Genomic DNA, 19,275 nt, shown 5'->3' on the forward strand with positions numbered 1-19,275 from the left:
TTGATTTGCAAATTATGGTGGAAAATAAGTATTTGGTCACCTACAAACAAGCAAGATTTCTGGCTCTCACAGACCTGTAACTTCTTCTTTAAGAGGCTCCTCTGTCCTCCACTCGTTACCTGTATTAATGGCACCTGTTTGAACTTGTTATCAGTATAAAAGACACCTGTCCACAACCTCAAACAGTCACACTCCAAACTCCACTATGGCCAAGACCAAAGAGCTGTCAAAGGACACCAGAAACAAAATTGTAGACCTGCACCAGGCTGGGAAGACTGAATCTGCAATAGGTAAGCAGCTTGGTTTGAAGAAATCAACTGTGGGAGCAATTATTAGGAAATGGAAGACATACAAGACCACTGATAATCTCCCTCGATCTGGGGCTCCACGCAAGATCTCACCCCGTGGGGTCAAAATGATCACAAGAACGGTGAGCAAAAATCCCAGAACCACACGGGGGGACCTAGTGAATGACCTGCAGAGAGCTGGGACCAAAGTACCAAAGCCTACCATCAGTAACACACTACGCCGCCAGGGACTCAAATCCTGCAGTGCAAGACGTGTCCCCCTGCTTAAGCCAGTACATGTACAGGCCTGTCTGAAGTTTGCTAGAGTGCATTTGGATAATCCAGAAGAGGATTGGGAGAATGTCATATGGTCAGATGAAACCAAAATAGAACTTTTTGGTAAAAACTCAACTCGTCGTGTTTGGAGGACAAAGAATGCTGAGTTGCATCCAAAGAACACCATACCTACTGTGAAGCATGGGGGTGGAAACATCATGCTTTGGGGCTGTTTTTCTGCAAAGGGACCAGGACGACTGATCCGTGTAAAGGAAAGAATGAATGGGGCCATGTATCGTGAGATTTTGAGTGAAAACCTCCTTCTATCAGCAAGGGCATTGAAGATGAAACGTGGCTGGGTCTTTCAGCATGACAATGATCCCAAACACACCGCCCGGGCAACGAAGGAGTGGCTTCGTAAGAAGCATTTCAAGGTCCTGGAGTGGCCTAGCCAGTCTCCAGATCTCAACCCCATAGAAAATCTTTGGAGGGAGTTGAAAGTCCGTGTTGCCCAGCGACAGCCCCAAAACATCACTGCTCTAGAGGAGATCTGCATGGAGGAATGGGCCAAAATACCAGCAACAGTGTGTGAAAACCTTGTGAAGACTTACAGAAAACGTTTGACCTGTGTCATTGCCAACAAAGGGTATATAACAAAGTATTGAGAAACTTTTGTTATTGACCAAATACTTATTTTCCACCATAATTTGCAAATCAATTCATTAAAAATCCTACAATGTGATTCTCTGGATTTTTTTTTCTCATTTTGTCTGTCATAGTTGACGTGTACCTATGATGAAAATTACAGGCCTCTCTCATCTTTTTAAGTGGGAGAACTTGCACAATTGGTGGCTGACTAAATACTTTTTTTCCCCCACTGTATAGGGCAGCAGCCTCTAAGGTGCAGGGTTGAGTAACCGGGTGGTAGCCGGCTAGTGATGGCTATTTAACAGTCTGATGGCCTTGAGATAGAAGCTGTTTTTCAGTCTCTCGGTCCAAGCTTTGATGCACCTGTACTGACCTCGCCTTCTGGATGATAGCGGGGTGAACAGGCAGTGGCTCGGGTGGTTGATGTCCTTGATTTTCTTTTTGGCCTTCCTGTGACATCGGGTGCTGTAGGTGTCCTGGAGGGCAGGCAGTGTGCCCCTGGTGATGCGTTGAGCAGACCACACCACCCTCTGGAGAGCCCTGCGGTTACAGGCGGTGCAGTTGCCGTACCAGGCGGTGGTACAGCCCGACAGGATGCTCTCAATTGTGCATCTCTAAAAGTTTGTGAGGGTCTTAAGGGCCAAGCCGAATTTCTTCAGCCTCCTGAGGTTGAAGAGGCTCTGTTGTGACTTCTTCACCACACGGTCTGTGTGGGTGGACCATTTCAGTTTGTCAGTGATGTGTACGCCAAGGAACATTAAGCTTTTCACCCTCTCTACTGCGGTCCCGTCGATGTGGATAGGGGGGTACTCCCTCTGCTGTTTCCTGAAGTCCACGATCAGCTCCTTTGTTTTGTCGACATTGAGGGAGAGGTTATTTTCCTGGCACCACACTCCCAGGGCCCTCACCTCCTCCCTGTAGGCTGTCTCTTCATTGTTGGTAATCAGGCCTACTACTGTTGTGTCGTCTGCAAACTTGATGATTGAGTTGGAGGCGTGCGTGGCCACGCAGTCATGGGTGAACAGGGAGTACAGGAGGGGGCTGAGCACGCACCTTTGTTGGGTCCCTGTGTTGAGGATCAGCGAAGTGGAGGTGTTGTTTCCTACCTTCACCACCTGGGGGCGGCCCGTCAGGAAGTCCAGGACCCAGTTGCACAGGGTGGAGTTCAGACCCAGGGCCCCGAGCTTAATGATGAGCTTGGAGGGTACTATGTTGTTGAAAGCTGAGCTATAGTCAATGAACAGCATTCTTACATAGGTATTCCTCTTGTCCAGATGGGATAGGGCAGTGTGCAGTGCGATGGCGATTGCATCGTCTGTGGACCTATTGGGGCGGTATGCAAATTGAAGTGGGTCTAGGGTGGCAGGTAACGTAGAGGTGATATGATCCTTAACTAGCCTCTCAAAGCACTTCATGACAGAAGTGAGTGCTACGGGGCGATAGTCATTTAGTTCAGTTACCTTTGCATTCTTGGGTACAGGAACAATGGTGGACATCTTGAAGCAAGTGGGGACAGCAGACTGGGATAGGGAGAGATTGAATATGTCCGTAAACACTCCAGCCAGCTGGTCTGCACATGCTCTGAGGACGCGGCTAGGGATGCCGTCTGGGTGTGTCTTTATGTGGACATTACATTGCCCCATTTGTCGTCCCATGAAGACAGAGAATAGTCTATTGTGTAAGACAACGTTATGTCTGTCTAAAACGTGATCTTCAGTGTGTGTCCAGCTGACCCCCCATCAGCCTTTTTATGGTCTCTGATGTACTCTACAGTCAGTAATTTAGATAATTATTCTGTGACAGTGTAGAGACAGCCAGGAGGCACACAGCCAAAAGGTCAGAGTGAGCAATCTGTCCACACAAAGAGCAGAGGGGGAGGGAGGGTGTTACCCTAATTTCCCAACACAACACTTGAATACACACGTTCGTTCTTTGACTAAATTGACAACCTTGTATGGAAGCAAAGGCTGAACCTTAGCTACAGAGGAGTGGGGTTCTTTACTGGCCTTTAAGACTGAGTGGGAGCCTGTTAACAACTAGTAGGGCCAGAGGTGCACTGATTAAAACTGTGTGTGTGTGTGTGTGTGTGTGTGTGTGTGTGTGTGTGTGTGTGTGTGTGTGTGTGTGTGTGTGTGTGTGTAGGCTAAGGGTTAATTGGTGTTCGTTGTTAGAGTGAGAGAGCAGAACATCCAGGAGGCATCCATCCATGCCAAGGGTAAAACACACAAACGCTCTCACGCACGTACACACACATACACGCGCACACTCACACCAAATACTTCTGTGTTTTAAGGGGAGGAGTTGATGTGATGGGGGCTATTGTTGGTTAGGCAGTAAGTGTCATGCACACACCTCCCAATCCAAAGTGCTATTGACACATTGTGTGATGGTTAAGTGAATCTCGCTGTCCCTGCAGCCTAGCTGTGGGATGGACACTGGAGACACAGAGAAAGAGAGGGATACAGAGTTAAAGAAAGAGAGGACTGAGAGAGACAGAGAGAGGGCAGTGTTTGTAAAAGGTCTATTGAGACCAGAGGCTCCTTGGCCTTGGGCTGCTCCAGACTCTAGACTACAGCTCTAATGACCACTCTAATGGTAGTATGTCACATACTGCACGAACACAACGATACCCACCCACCCACCTATCCACCCCCTCCTCCTCTCACAAATGTAAGTGTATGTGCGTGTTTTTGCGATTGTCATTTCGTTCCCATTCGCCAGTTTGGTGAGTATTTGGTTTTTGTGTGTGTTTTTGGTGCATTGTGCCTGCCCTTAATACACACTCACTAAAATGTGCAAGTGTTAGACCAGTAGACAAGGTGTTGAGGCAGATTACCCATATCTCCCTGCTGTGTGTCTCTGAACGACACCAAGTCACTTCGCCACGGAGACGCACCCGCTGCAGAGAGAGAGGTGTTTCCCACAATAGACAGACAGCACCTAGGTTCCTCACACACACACACACGCACAAACACACACCAACAACAAATGCAAAAACCACAAAGCAACCAGGCAGCACCTCACCTGAAACTAACCCCGACTGACAAAGCATTCACACTCAAAAACACTGGTCCCTTCAACACCAACATCTCAACAATACACTATCTGCTAGGTTTAACCCAGTTGTGTGTGTGAAAATGCTCACAGAGCTACTGTAGAAAGCCTAGTGGGGTGGAGGAGGGAAGGGAAGCCAGAAGACAAGGTGAGAGGACAGTGGGCCAGTCATGTGGACAGATAGTCAGACATGGTTGGTCACCTTTTATAACTGTGACACAAACATTGCATACACAAACTACTTATTCCAATCTGACAAAAGTGTTCAAATAGATTTCTCTCACACCCCAACAAGTTCTAAATCAACTCAGTCCCAAACACTTTTGGAACGTCTTGCAAAAACACTTACATTTTAGTTATTTAGCAGACGCTCTTATCCAAAGCGACTTACAGGAGCAATTACGGTTAAGTGCCTTGCTCAAGGGCACATCGACAGAGCCTGGCCCAACGCTCTAACCACTAGGCTACCTGCCGCCCACTTAATCTTGCTCTTTCATTCTTTCTCTCAATTTGTTTCTCTCTCTCTTTTACCCTTTCTTTCCCTCCAGTGGCTCCCGAGTGGCGCAGCGGTCTAAGGCACTGCATCAATTGGCCCAGCGTCGTCCGGGTTTGGCTGGTGTAGGCCGTCATTGTAAATCAGAATTTGTTCTTAACTGACTTGCCTAGTTAAATAAAGGTAAAAAAATATATATATATATTGTTGGGGTGTCTGTGTCACGCCTAGGAGCATCACTCCCTCTCTCCATCTATCCCTCCATCCACTCATCTCGCCCCAAACTAAATTATCCTTTCATTTCCTGCCGGCCGGCCAAAGCCCTCAGGTGGCTGGGCCTGGGAGCTGAGTGTGGCTGGGCCTGGGGAGCTGAGTGTGGCTGGGCCTGGGGAGCTGAGTGTGGCTGGGCCTGGGGAGCTGAGTGTGGCTGGGCCTGGGGAGCTGAGTGTGGCTGGGCCTGGGGAGCTGAGTGTGGCTGGGCCTGGGGAGCTGAGTGTGGCTGGGCCTGGGGAGCTGAGTGTGTGTCTTTAGTCGATGGAACATATTTTGGGAATATGTGAGGGTGATACATGATATGTTTTTGAAGAGTGTTGGCAAGTGTATGAGGGAAATTTGCCTGTCTATAAATTCTGCTTGGATACTAGAGGATAGGGATAAAGAATAACACACAGAACTCCCCTCTCAGAGGTCCTCAGAGAGCTGCCTCCGGAACTGACTGAGGAAGTGTGTTAATGGTTGCCAAACGTCCAGCGGGCTCTGGCCTGCCCTGCTTCTAAACATGTGTTTAGACCAGACAACATCAGCAATCACCACTTGACCCCTCAGTATACCTCGAAGGAAAGCACACATACATATGCAAACACATACACAGATGCATTAACAAACACATTTACATTTCAGTCATTTAGCATACACTCTTATCCAGAGCGATTTATAGTAGTGAGTGCATACATTTTAATACTTTTTCGTACTGGTCACCCGTGGGAATCGAACCCACCACCCTAGCGTTGCAAGCGCCATGCTCTACTGAGCCACACAGGACCAAGAACACACACACACATACACTGTACTTGAGTGATGGTATGCCTACTCTGACACACATGCATACTTTTACCAGATAATATAATCAAGTCAAAGTGCAGGGGCTGTCGACTGCAAACATGCCTGTTTCCAGATGTCTGATGGAGAGAGAGAAAGACTGCAGAGAGGAAGACTACAAAAAAGAGAAGAGGGGCCAGGCTTTTCCTCTAGGGAATTGTCAAGGTCCAGAGGCTGGAGAGAGAAGAGAAGTACTCACACACACAACATTCACACACACACACACACACACGTATGTACACACTACACACAAACATGCACGCAACAGGACTGCACCTCTGGCCCAGCTGCCAAACGATTCAGAACCAGGAGAGGAAGAAGAGAAGAAAGGAAAAGAGGACAAATTGCTCCTGCCTCTGAAGACTGCGATGTGCGAACGAGCTGTTTAAAGAAAACAAAAGCAGAGTCATTCCTCCACATTCCCACAACTGCCCTCCCTCCCTCTCTGTTACAGTAAGTTACCCAACACCTCTCTCCTCCTGGGAATAGTTAGAACAGATGAATCAGCGATGGGAGAAAACAGCCGAGTACTCCACAGCTGCTCTACAGCAGAAGCTATTTCCTACTATGAGAGGTGACCGACTTACTGACACCATATTGAAAGGCTACCTTCTATCATTTGAATGATAACTAGGGCCGGGAGGTTTTGCAAGGGTCTAAAAAGAAAGCAGGCTAAAAATACACAACTGTGAGAGAGAAATCAAATAAAGAAAGAGAAAAAGAGAGAGAAAAAGGAAAGCCAGAAATGTCTCACCATCAGTTCAACTAATTTATCACTGTTAGTTTTATGTCAGTCTTATTAAAATACTTTACAACCTAATGCTTCAGACCTCAGATTCTTTCCCCTAGTTAATTCCTTGTTTTAAGGCTTGTTTGTAACTCAGTAACATTGAATTTACAGGATCAATGTAACTTTATCAGGACTCTGCTACTGTAACCAGGCCCTGGTTGGAAATGTGTCAACGCCAGGACAGTAGAACTGTCTGATGACTTATTCCTTCATTTAAATACACTCTTACAGCACATCCCTGGACTACTCTCTCTTTTCCCTTTCTGCTTCTTTTAACTAATATCTCAGTCATTGGTGAGGTGGAGGGTTGGAGGGGACTTCAAATACCTTGGCTGCCATAGTTTCTGCGAGGAAAATAGGTTCATGTTACCTAGCCGACCATATTAAAATGCCAGAGGGCGACTAGAGTCAATTTGCACGAGACGCCAAAATAAAATAATTAGTGGGGCGCAGTGTTTACATCAATGGGTCAGGGTAGGGGGGGCTAGCATGCGTATGTGTGCTGTGTGTGTGTGTGTGTGTGTGCGTGTGTACATTATGTCTGCTCTTTTCCCTAGGGTCACTAGAGACTCAACTTTACAGCATAGGCTTTACTTTTACCAGAGTATTCACCTTACCCCTGCCAAATAGGAAACTAGTGACAGAGCTCAGCCATGCCAACAGTGTAGCCTACCTAAGACCACTAATGACTGAGAAAAGAGAACACTGTTTACTGTTAGAGTTCAAGGTTACACGGATAATCACTAATTTGACAGAAAAAGTGTGTGTGTGTGTGTGTGTTACATAAACATTTTCCCGGAAGCAATTTTGAGCGTTCCAAAAAGCTCCGTTTGATTTTCCCAGTAGAACATTAGGAGCATATCGTCTGGCCAGGAAGAGAAGGAGGAAATCGTTTAGGCTCCATAAGTGCGAAATTGTATCCTGGTTTTCCCAGTTTTCCTGGTCTGGCCAGGGCTTTTCCCAAGCTGTGGACTGTCTCAGACTGAGTGTCTAAACACAAGACTGTGTTTGGGTTAGTTACACTTACACTGGATTACAGGAAAAAAAGGGAGAAAATACTAAATAAAATATTATAAGGAGGAAGGGAGATAGAATTAGAGAAGGAGAGAAAGAGGAGTAGAGGGAGAGAAAAGATTGATGAAAGAAAGGAAAGATGTTCACTGTAGGATCGTTTTTCCTCCCAGCCTTCCTGTACTAGAGGGTTGTGTGTCTACAAGAGGACAACATGTGTTCCTAATTTGTCTAAATGAGGTGAGATGCTTCATTAGGTACTGTGTGTTTATTAGGCTTTACTACAAAGCTGCTGCTCTGGGAATCTGTCCTGGGGTCAGTTTAAGACACTGACTGAAAGGTCTTCACTCATACTACTAATACACCCAGTCCAAAAAGATGGATCCTAACTAGTGTGCTGGTAAATGCAACGTTCACATGATTTGAACTTCAGCATCTCAAGTTAGTCTTCTCTTGCCCCATACCATGAATACAAGGAGATGGGACACAATTAGCAGCAGCAAGTCAAAACCTTGACGCACTTAGTGTGACTGGCCCCTGTGCTATGTGTGATCGGTGTGTGCTGTGAAGCTCAGACACTAGCCTGTGTGTTGCTCATTTAGTGAATTATGTAGCTCTGACCAGTGGGGCTGGCTGGTTAGAGGCGACTCAGTTAGCTAGCTTAGCTCTTTCTGACATAGGCTTTAATGGAGTAGTTAGCTAAAGTAGCCTCTTACTCCCATAGGCTGTAAGAGCGACATAGGGTGTAATGGGGGACCTTGAGGGTTTGGGGTGCTTGTTATATCAGCACTCTGAGCAAAAATACATGCGCACACACACACACACACAGGGAAGCCCCAATTAGGAGATGAGAGAGTGGGAACACTGGGGGGTTGAGGAGACTTTCACAGGGCTAGTGGAAATGCCAGGACTAGCTGCCAGAGAAAATACACACGCACCACAGACAGGCACCTTCCCGGCGCCTCCTGTCTCTCACCCTCATCTCTGCTGCTGGATAATTGCATTAAGTGTGTTTGTAACCCCCATGGGGCAGTGTTCACTGTTCATCCACACACACACACACACACACCCAACCCGCCAACCCCCTCCCGGTGGTGGGTTGTGTATAGGCCAGATCAAAGGGTTAGTTTTAATAGGAGCAGGGCAACACAGAGCAGAGCTGGTGTTGACTGCTGAACCTACTCTTATGGAGTAGGACTACAGGGCTGAGTGAGATAAAGCACTCCCCATACACACACAACAACACTAATAACACACACAAATGTGCACACACACACAAACAGTGATTCCGGTATGCTTACAGTATATGCAAACACACATGCTACAAGCACACACAATACACACATCCCCCCTCCATGTAGAGAGGCATTAATATAAGCAGTATGTGCAGGGCAGTTTGGCAGTATACATGACTTCATATAGTCTGACCAGGCCTCACAGCCTTACAGTCAAGCCTTCATTGAAAACACATGTTCTCAGGAGGGAGTTTGTGTGCCAGTATGTGTGTGTATGTGTGGAGGTGGGTTCTTTGTGTGTTTATTGGTTCTGAATACATTTCCGCTCTCACATGAGGGGAGTACAGCCTGTGTGTATGAATTTAAACACACACGGTATGTATTTGTGTATGTGTGTGTGATTCATAAGCCTGGCTGGTCTAGGTTATTTTGAGGAATATTGGAGAGAGCTGTGCTCTGGTGCACTTGGCCAGTAGCCCTCTAGCTTGGGGAGAGCTGAACTTATAAATTCATTTAGATGGTGTTACGCACTGGGGTGTGTGTGTGTGTGTGTGTGTGTGTGTGTGTGTGTGTGTGTGTGTCGGTATGTTATTATATATGAGGAAAAAGGGGTTAAGGGAATACACTCTCACACTAAACAAAAACACAGATGAATATTAATAAAAATCATTTCTCCTATTATCACACAAAACACAAAATAAGAGGTAACCAAAAATGAAGCCCAGGGAAAAGGCTGGCCTATGAACATGCGTATGGCTTGATGTTTCACAGCTTCTCTCTCCTCCTCCTCCTCTCCTCTTCTTTCCCCTCCTCCTAGACAATGAGGTCTAAATTAGATTGATAAGGATCTGGGAAAGAGTTCAAATCAAAAGAGAGACGTTCACATCTGGTCCTGTGCTGCTGTCGTCAAATTAATAGTTCTTACTTAAGCTGTGTGCTGCTGGAATGTGATAACTTGAGCTTCCTGCACTACTGATAACAAAAGACGAGAGAGAGAGAGAGAGAGAGAGAGAGAGAGAGAGAGAGAGAGAGAGAGAGAGAGAGAGAGAGAGAGAGAGAGAGAGAGAGAGAGAGAGAGAGAGAGAGAGAGAGAGAGAGAGAGAGAGAGAGAGAATTGAAGTGGAGGAGAGACAGGAAGAAGAGAGAGGGGAGGCATTCAAGAGACAGCAATGGACAGCACAAGCAGCACGCATACAAAAAACAAACTTGCAAACATACAGACACCTGCAGTATACCTGCATAAACCTGCACTTTCTGCACTTTTACAAACATATAAAACCTCATGACACATCACAGACAACACACACAACTGCATATTACTACAAATTCAAGACAGAAGAAAAGGACAAAGAAAGAGCTCACTAAGAAAAGTGTCAGGTTGGTTTTGGGCCGACACAGTGAAGATGCTACGAAGCAGCACAGGCGCTGACAGAACCAGTGGACATCACATCAGAGAGGTATGCACGTTCTGTCACTCCCTCTCGCTTTCTTTCCTTGCCTCGCTCTTTTCTGTTTTCCTAGAGAAGACGCTACTGCTGACGAGGCTGTCTCTGGAGGAGCATGTCCTTTCGCTGTCTCTCTCCATCCCTCTCTCTTCATCATTCCCTACCTACGGCCACACACAGGAAGCCAGGATGGAATTCCCAACCGGACATTTTTCACATTCCTCCGGTGATTGGAAACACACTCCAGTAAAACGGGCACAGGACCTAATGTACAGGTGAGGAGGAGGGTGGGTCTCTCCCTCCCTCCCTCCCTCCCTCCCTCCCTCCCTCCCTCACTCACTCACTCACTCACTCACTCACTCACTCACTCACTCACTCACTCACTCACTCACTCACTCACTCACTCACTCACTCACTCACTCACTCACTCACTCACTCACTCACTCACTCACTCATTCACCCATTCACTCACTCTCTCTCTCTCAGCTGGAAGGTAACTTGGCTGGAGGGGTGTGTGTTGCCCACTACAATGAATACACAAAGACTGCCTCTGTGGCTGGAGTAGACCAGGTGTGCAGATATCATCTAACACACACACACCTGCAGAGGAAATGACCTGCAGCACCTCCACACCTGGATACTGAGGCCTAGGGCTGACCGACCAGGGGAGGGAGGTAGGGAGGGAGAGAGAGAGAGAGAGAGAGAGACAGAGACAGAGAGAGAGAGACAGAGAGACATGGCAGAGAAGGCAGGAGAGGGGTTGAGGGAAGAAAGATGAGGGGGGTAGGCAGTCTTCACCTGACCATTCTATGACACTGACTTCCCCTATGCCATTGGAAACCATGGTAATGCCCTTTCAACCCTCCAGCCCGGCCAATCCCTCAACAGCTCTTCATTTCAACTCCACAACTCCACCCATACAAGGACAAAACCATCAGGAGACCAAAATAATTACAAAACAACCATTGTGTGCCATTTGGGCTTTGTGAAATAGCAAAGTTTCCCCTCCAATTACTTAGGTGGGGCGATGTTCCCCCACATTCTAACTTCAACTGGACTGAATAGAACATTTTGGATTTTGCCAGATGGAAATAGAAAGAGACAGCGAAAAACTAGAAAAAGTGAGTGACACAAAGAAAGAAAGAAAGAAAGAAAGAAAGAAAGAAAGAAATGAGCGTCTCCCTCTTCCTCGTGAGTGCTTCCTCATTTTCCATCCCCTATTCATTTGTAAGGAGGGAGTGTGTTGGAGGGTGCCAGCGGTGGCGTGCATTAGCTTTACTCTGTGTAGCTCTGCCTTCGCTAGCTAGCTAGGTGTCAAAAATACCATTACAGCAGCCGGCTGTGGGGCCGTCCGGATCGATCCATTATGAAGCTGAGAGGGCTGGCTGGGTCCTACTTTAATACCCCGCCCAGGTGGATTATCCCACACCGCACTGGAGACACTGTCAAAGAGAGTTAGTGTCAGGGAGACGAGGGGGAGATGGGAGGGTGGGAGGGGGGTAGAGAGGGGGGAGGCTGGTAGAGTGTGTGAGGTATATGCTGGGGAGAGAGAGGGAGGGATGAAGTGATAGGAATGGAGGGAAGGAGAGAAGGCGAGTGTTGTCCCCAAACTTTGCAGGGTGTCTACTCCAGGGGTGTCTCGGAGTCGACTTGTCAGTGTTAACGATGATGACAAGGACTTTTCCCCTGGAGAGACATAAGGGATGGAGAGACAATGTTCCTGGGCTATCTATACCCAGAGAAACATCCATCCATGCTGGTGTGCCCACAACAGCCTGGTGCCTTACATGGAGGGTAAAGACTGGCACTCTGCAGCTCTGTAGGATTGAGGTAATGTGTATTTAGGGATGGCATTGTCTCCAAACTGAGATGTCGTCCCCTAATTGACACTACATCCCCTGCCACGCAGCCTTAGGGTGTGTGGGTGTATTGGCATCTGTACGTGTGTGTGCATGTGTCCCTCCCACACATACACCCCTTCTACATATACACACAAAGACATATCAATGGATACATGACAGTTAAGAGACATTTAAAGGGGGCTGGAGTGTCCTTGCAGATGAAACTACATACCCCCACTCATACACCCTACAGTGTGTGTAGGTTGAACAGGGAACACACAGCAGATGCCTGACACATTGGTGTCCGTTCAGTCGCTCTAAACAGCAGCTGCTCAGCATCCACTGCCCCCTGGCATTACACACACACAGCCAGGCCCATGCACACACACACATAAATATCACAAACACAGGAAAACATATGGCGTACACTGCCACAGCATTTCACACAATCCTAGTGAGGTCAACAAAGTGCCCCCCCGCTCCCCCACACACTTATCATCAGCACATACTAATCAATGTCCAATGTCACACACACTCTTCCAGCTTCCACATCCCTCCATTTCATGCACCCACACGTGGCCAAACCATTCCCCCCCCCCCATCTCCCTCGAATCTTAAAAAAAGACAACACACACAGCAACAATAAATCTAGGCCGCTCCCAAAACGTGCTGAACCCATTTACTGTCATCTCCCCAGGAAAGGAAGGAGGAGAAAGAAAAGCAGGACAGAGGGAGAGATAGCGGAGGGGATAGAAAAGCCAGGCCTGCGTGTCTCTCTCTCTCTCCCTATCTCTCTCACCCCCCTTTCCCCACTCTCTCTCTCTAACCCTCTCTCCCTCTCTCTCACCCCCCCTTTCCCCACTCTCTCTCTAACCCTCTCTCCCTCTCTCTCACCCCCCCTTTCCCCGCTCTCTCTCGCTCTGTCTCCAACCCTCTCTCTCTCTCTCACCCCTCCTTTCCCCGCTCTCTCTCCCTCTCTTTCTCTCTCTCTCACCCCCCCTTTCCCCGCTCTCTCTCGCTCTGTCTCCAACCCTCTCTCTCTCTCTCCCTCTCTAACCCTCTCTCTCTCTCTCACCCCTCCTTTCCCCGCTCTCTCCCTCTCTCTCTAACCCTCTCTCCCTCTCTACCTCTCTCTCACCCCCCCTTTCCGCGCTCTCTCTCCCTCTCTCTCTAACCCTCTCTCCCTCTCTAACCCTCTCTCTCTCTCTCCCTCTCTCTCTCACCCCCCCCCTTTCCCCGCTCTCTCTCTGTCTCCAACCCTCTCTCTCTCGCTCTCTAACTCTCCCTCTCTCAGTCAGACAAAGCGGTGCGGTGATAAGAATGGTATCTTTCACAGGCTGATTACATGGGTGTGATGACAAAACAGATCTCTCTGTTAGAACTGGCCCCAGGCAGTGCCACCTCAACTTATTGTCATGGCAACCCCCAGGTCACCGGAAGAAGTGAAACCCTTAGAGAGCAGAGGGGACAAGGACCCCATTGATGGGAGGAGAGAAAGAATGGGGATGGGGAAAAGGAAGGGTAGATGGGGGGGAAAGAGGAGGGAGTGAGGTCACGGGTAATGAAAGAAAGATATTCCCCCCAATTTCCTTAAAGGAAGAGATCATATGGCATAATAGTAGAGTTGTGAATGTGGCCACTATCTCTCCACACACAGGAGGCCTTTATGGCTGGTCAGGTAATTGTGGGGTGTAGGGTTAAGGATCAGTTACTCTGTGTGTGTGTGCAGGTGCCCGTCTACCTTCCTAGGACCGTTCAGCTATGAAGGGACTCACCTATCCACCCTTTGATTCTTCCATCCCTCCATTCATTCCATCCCTCCACCTCTTACTACAATAGCTGGGGAAACCCCCTCCTGCCCTGGACGCTACATGACAGAGGGGATGCACTGTGCAGGTGATAACCCGCACCTCCCTCTCTCAGTGTGTGTGTATTGAGTGGTATCAGTGAGAGGAGCAGCAGCAGCGTAAGCTGTGATAATGCTGAGTGTCAGGTAGAGTGTGGAGGAGGTTCTCATCTCTCTAATGGCTGTTAGCTGCTGATCCAACACTGATTAGACCATAAAGACCAACTGGCTCCTTTTAATGGACTAAACACACACACACTTTTTAATGCCTAACAGCAGTAGTGTTCACTAAGTGTATTTGGTGCTGTGTATCTCTCCTATCCTCCGATCAAGAGGACACACAAACTCCCACACACACACCTGTGATAACTAACTCATAACATGCCAGCATCTTCTCTCTCCCTTCGTGCTCTTCTCTGTCGCAAGCAACAAAACGAGTTAGATCCCTGGCTTCTGATAAAAGTCACGGCAGCCCGCCACACACAAGCGTGTGAGCGGGGGAGGGGGGGGGGGGGGGGGGGCTAAAGAAAGTGTTTTTCTCCAGAACAAGGAGCAGGGTGTTTTCTTCATTGAGTCATAACAAAACAACTACCTGTCCAGACTGTAGGGACGCTGTGATCCCTGTCAGATAGTTATCAGCACAGAGAAGATTAACAGCCTCTTTCTTTCTTTCTATCTTTGTTTGTGTCCTCTAGCATTGTTTCTTTGGCCCCGCCATACCACAAAATGCTCCTGTGTAGTCTACCAGGGCACTCACGTAGTCTACAACAGAGGAGCATACACGTGCATGCACACACACACACACACATACACAGACAGACAGCCTCCCCCCTCATAGTGACCCTTGGGGGGCAGATAGACAGTATTGATAGTGGCGGCTGCAGGTCCCAATGATTTTGTTTAGGAGGGAAAAGCGAGACATTGGCTGTAGAGCTTCCACTTCCCTCCTCCCTGCCCATAAAGACGTGTGTGTGTGTGCGTGTGTGTGCGTGTGTGACCCAGTCTTAAGCCCCTGGGGAATGTCTTAGCAGAGTGTGTACTGTAGGATACAGCATACACAGAGATAACATCCCAGACACTGGGGAGACTGTCTATGACTCCCAATGACTGGAAGAGTCTCTACAGTGGAACTAACTTACTGTATGACTGATGTTACTGCCACTAAGCACTTATATAATCACAAGTTGCTGGGACTTTGGCTACATTAGCTGCAAAAAAACGTGCACACACTCACACACAAACTGCACTAATCCATGGCAAAAAACACACACACACTTGCCCTTTTGAAGGAAAGACAAAAGCGATGTGTGTGTGATAAGAGGCGCCACACCGGTGGCAGGCCAGAGACTGATAACCATCACTACCCTCCTCCCTCCCCTCTTCTCTTCTACCTCCTCTCCTCTCCTCTCTTCTCCTCCTTCAGTCCTCCAGACAACAAGGAGGGAGGGAGGGGAAGCCTTTCTGGTTCAAACCAGGTATGAATGTACTTTGTTGATGATTTTAGTATTTGGTGAAAACCTCATCAAAACAGGGCCTTGTGCTTCAACCGAAAATACAGTGGTAACAAAACAAACAAGGCTAGGTTAATGTCCCTTCTACATCAAAGGCGTTTACTATCAATCGGCTCAATCACCGGATCATAAAACCATACTGAACACACGGCAGAAATACCACAACATCATACCAGTCACATTGATCCTAATGGTGGCTTCACAATGACATAAAAACACTAGCACTAAATCCAATTGGGATTCTCACAAGATCAGTACAACAGAAATAACCCCTAAAGAACAACACTGTACGTGCTGGCTTTCATCTCAACATGATTGGATTAAACCCTAACATCATAACAGGATGAAGAAAGGCCAAACGTAAAGAGAGACCATCTTTAAAGCAGATCAATTTAATCTAATACACAGATGAGGCCAGAAAGGTCTTCATTAGGGCCATTCATCCAATCACAATGCAGGGTTATGATTATGGTTATCACTAGGGCTATTTCTGGCGTGGATACTGTGGAAAGTCAGACTAGATGATCATGTTGGTCATTATGTGGCTGGTTTAGTCCCCTGTAGCTCAGTTGGTAGAGCATGGCGCTTGCAACGCCAGGGTTGTGGGTTCATTTCCCACGGGGGGCCAGTATGAAAATGTATGCACTAACTGTAAGTGGCTCTGGATAAGAGCGTCTGCTAAATGACTAAAATGTAAAATGTTTAATGTGGGTTTGTGTGTCTGAAGAGGAAAACAAAGGCCCACAGCCAAAAGGTTCTGATTATTATGAATAACATACAGTTGTATGTGTGTGTGTGTGTGTGTGTGTGTGTAAGTGTGTATACAGACATCCTTCTGTACTGAACCAGGTACAGACACCTGTACACAGTCCCATACCACAGATATACATATATCCAGACAGATAGACAGTATAGTATATAGTAGCCATGGTTCCTACCTGATCCTGTATCAATGACCGTCCCCTGTCCCCTCCGTTCAGCCACCAGCCGAGAGGAACCAGGCATGCTGACCGGCTCAGAACGCACCGGCTGGATCCTACACACACAGAAATGTAAAGTTACTTATGTATGTGTTTATTTAACTGCATTTATTTGCAGATTTCATGTTATTTATATACAGTATATGATAGAATAATATATTTAAATAAAATCGTATTTTTGCAAGAGAGACCTGTTCAAAATAGCAGAAGTCAGATACAACTATGGCAGCATGATTGTCTACCTACCTGAGACTGTGTAGGTCCAGGTCGTCAGTGTCGAAGTCTAACAGAGGCTGTTGAATGTCGCTGGGGCCCTGGGACTGCAGCACGGAGGAGGAGGAGGAGATGACCGTAGTCTGACCAGATGGGTGGATGGTCTTAAACTGGAACTGAGGACCCATCCACAGCCGACGGTGAGGCCCTGTGTGGGTCACTATCTCCACCTGGTAGGGGCCAAACAATAACATTAGCATGCTAGCAACATAAAACCACTGGAATGGATAGTGCAGTTACCTTAGGTTAAACTAAATACTGGTACTGTGTTTGTGTACAAACTGCTGCAAACCAGTTTCCCATTTGGGACTAATAAAATAACTACTACAGCGTCACTGTCCACATCCGTTCTAGATGTAAACCTGTCAGACTAAAGCTTTGTTGTCCACAGAGGCGGAAGTCACAATGAGCTGGCGGGAGGCGTGTTTTAGGGAAGAGGAAATGAGGGAGACAGATTTCCGTGGCAACAGGATTAGAGGACGACCGTCAGAGCCACATTAGCATCATCGTTTCAGAGAAATGCCACTGTGGCCGTTAAGGCTCAGGAACAGCTCTCTGCAGCGTCTTTCCCCTGAGTGATGGCATGATGGGCTTTAACATAACAGTGGCACACTTCAGAGAGGTCTGTCTGTAATGTTACACAAGATGGATGGGGGAGAGGAGAGGACAGAACAATTGTAACTAGCTTTCACCTTCTCTCTTTACTCCCAATATCTTATTTTCTCACCCCCTCTGCCCTCTCCCTCATCCCCTCTCTTCTCTCTGCCATCTCCAACATTCTTTCTTAGTAAGAGCTCCTCTCAATCCTTCAGTCTTCCCTTTATTTAACACAGACTCCCCTCCTTCCACACTCTCTGTCCCCCTCTCTCTCATGTATATTTGGCTGTGAAAGAACCAAGACAGGGGTGACAGCTTAGGGTCTCGTAATACGTCCGTGGTGTGTGTGTGACACGTGGCCTGGCACAGCTGTGTAAATGAGGCCACAGAGAGATGGAAGGAGGAAGATTTCAGTGTGTGAGTACTCGCCAGTTAACACCATCAGTGTCGCCCAGCCCCAGAGATAAACAGATGCCACGGCTCTCTTCAGTGTCGGGGCACAGGGCCAGATGTTGGCCGCTCCTCTCCCCTTCTGTCTATCTGTCTGTCATGCCCAGCCCGCCTTGTCTCTGCCCTGCTGTCTGTCTGTCGCACCCTGTCCTGACATACTGCGCCTGACAATACGAGTTATCCACATGGTTGTGTACAGCTCATAGAACCACTAAAGGACTGTTGATATAACAGCTTAGGTATGTCTGATATGAACAGTCATTGTATAGTACAGGAGGTGGAGGAGGGAGAAAATTATAGTCCAGTCTCCAGAGGGTTGGTAGGTAAAGCATTAACCCAATAGATGTCATGTGTCATGACTGTCAGAGCCAGACTTGATGACTTGATGGAGGGGTATTGAAACCAGGAGGATAAGGGGGAATCTGTGGGGCTGCTTCAGGCATTGTTGTCATCTGACGGACCTGAGAGCTGAGAGCCACTTACACTATTACGCACCAAATCTGCATCCCAAATGGCATCCTATTCCCTATATAGTGCATTACTTTTGACCAGACCCTGGTCAAAAGTAATGCACTATATAGGGAATAGGGTGCCATTTGGGACGCAAGCAATGTCTCCTGAGTAGCGCTACATACAGCGCCCAGACAGATGGCAAACACCAAAGGTCACAATGTGGCGTTGTATTAGAAACATTCAGATCCATCTGATTCTGAACACTGCTGATAATCTAATGAAGGGATATGATTTAATGACATCCACAAGACAGCGGTGCTCTAACTCAATCTAGCCATTATCATCATACTATACATGTTTCAGTATTTATCCTCCAGACTATTGTACAGAACAGAAAGAAACTGACAGCATGACCTTAGAGGGCTCGTGTCTAGAATGGATCAAGACCATTCTTGTCTTCCAGTGCCGTTTCAGATTTGAATTTGAAAGACGACGAGATAAGTGTGTTGGGATAAACTGGAGGACAAGTGAGATGCCATGTTGAGGAGCCTCATCCACTCCAATGATTTACAGCAGCTATTAAGTGTCAGAATTATTGTGGTTGAAAATACACTATGCTGTTTCCTGAGGATAACACTGCGACAACCGCCAAGTCTTGTGGTATCTTTGTTGAGTGCAATAAGTCAGAACAACACCCCCCCCCCCCCATAACACTGTGTCCCCATCCCTGCTTGGCTGTTTTAAGCTGTAACTTATCAAAACAGCACAACTCCCCCTAGTGGCCTGGCTGCCAACCTCCATTAACAAAGACTTCACCTGGCTAATAATAGCACAGCGCAAGCGTAAATCCAGCCAAGCTAAAGTAGTTTTGGTGCAGGAGATGGTAGATAGACGGTAGCAGGTTTGGCTCCCGGCAAAACTAGCATAGTGGCTACAAACCACAGGGAAACCACAGACTAAGTGGGATACATTTACCCCAATCCATTA

General features: G+C 47.5%; 1 protein-coding gene across 4 annotated transcripts in view; it reads right to left on the bottom strand.

Moving 5' to 3' along the window:
- LOC311102275 (BCAS3 microtubule associated cell migration factor-like) overlaps nt 1-19,275 on the bottom strand; it is a 246,679-nt gene that overhangs the window by 109,268 nt on the left and 118,136 nt on the right. For all 4 annotated transcript variants that reach the window (XM_084143565.1, XM_084143563.1, XM_084143562.1 and 1 more), the window contains 2 exons: nt 16,762-16,958; nt 16,474-16,571 (listed from right to left, as the gene is read on the bottom strand). In XM_084143565.1, coding sequence (XP_083999691.1) covers nt 16,474-16,571; nt 16,762-16,958 — 295 coding nt within the window. The remainder of the gene's footprint in view (nt 1-16,473; nt 16,572-16,761; nt 16,959-19,275) is intronic.

This window comes from Coregonus lavaretus (assembly GCF_964263955.1).
Source record: "Coregonus lavaretus genome assembly, chromosome: 26".
In the NCBI taxonomy this organism is placed as follows: domain Eukaryota; kingdom Metazoa; phylum Chordata; class Actinopteri; order Salmoniformes; family Salmonidae; genus Coregonus; species Coregonus lavaretus.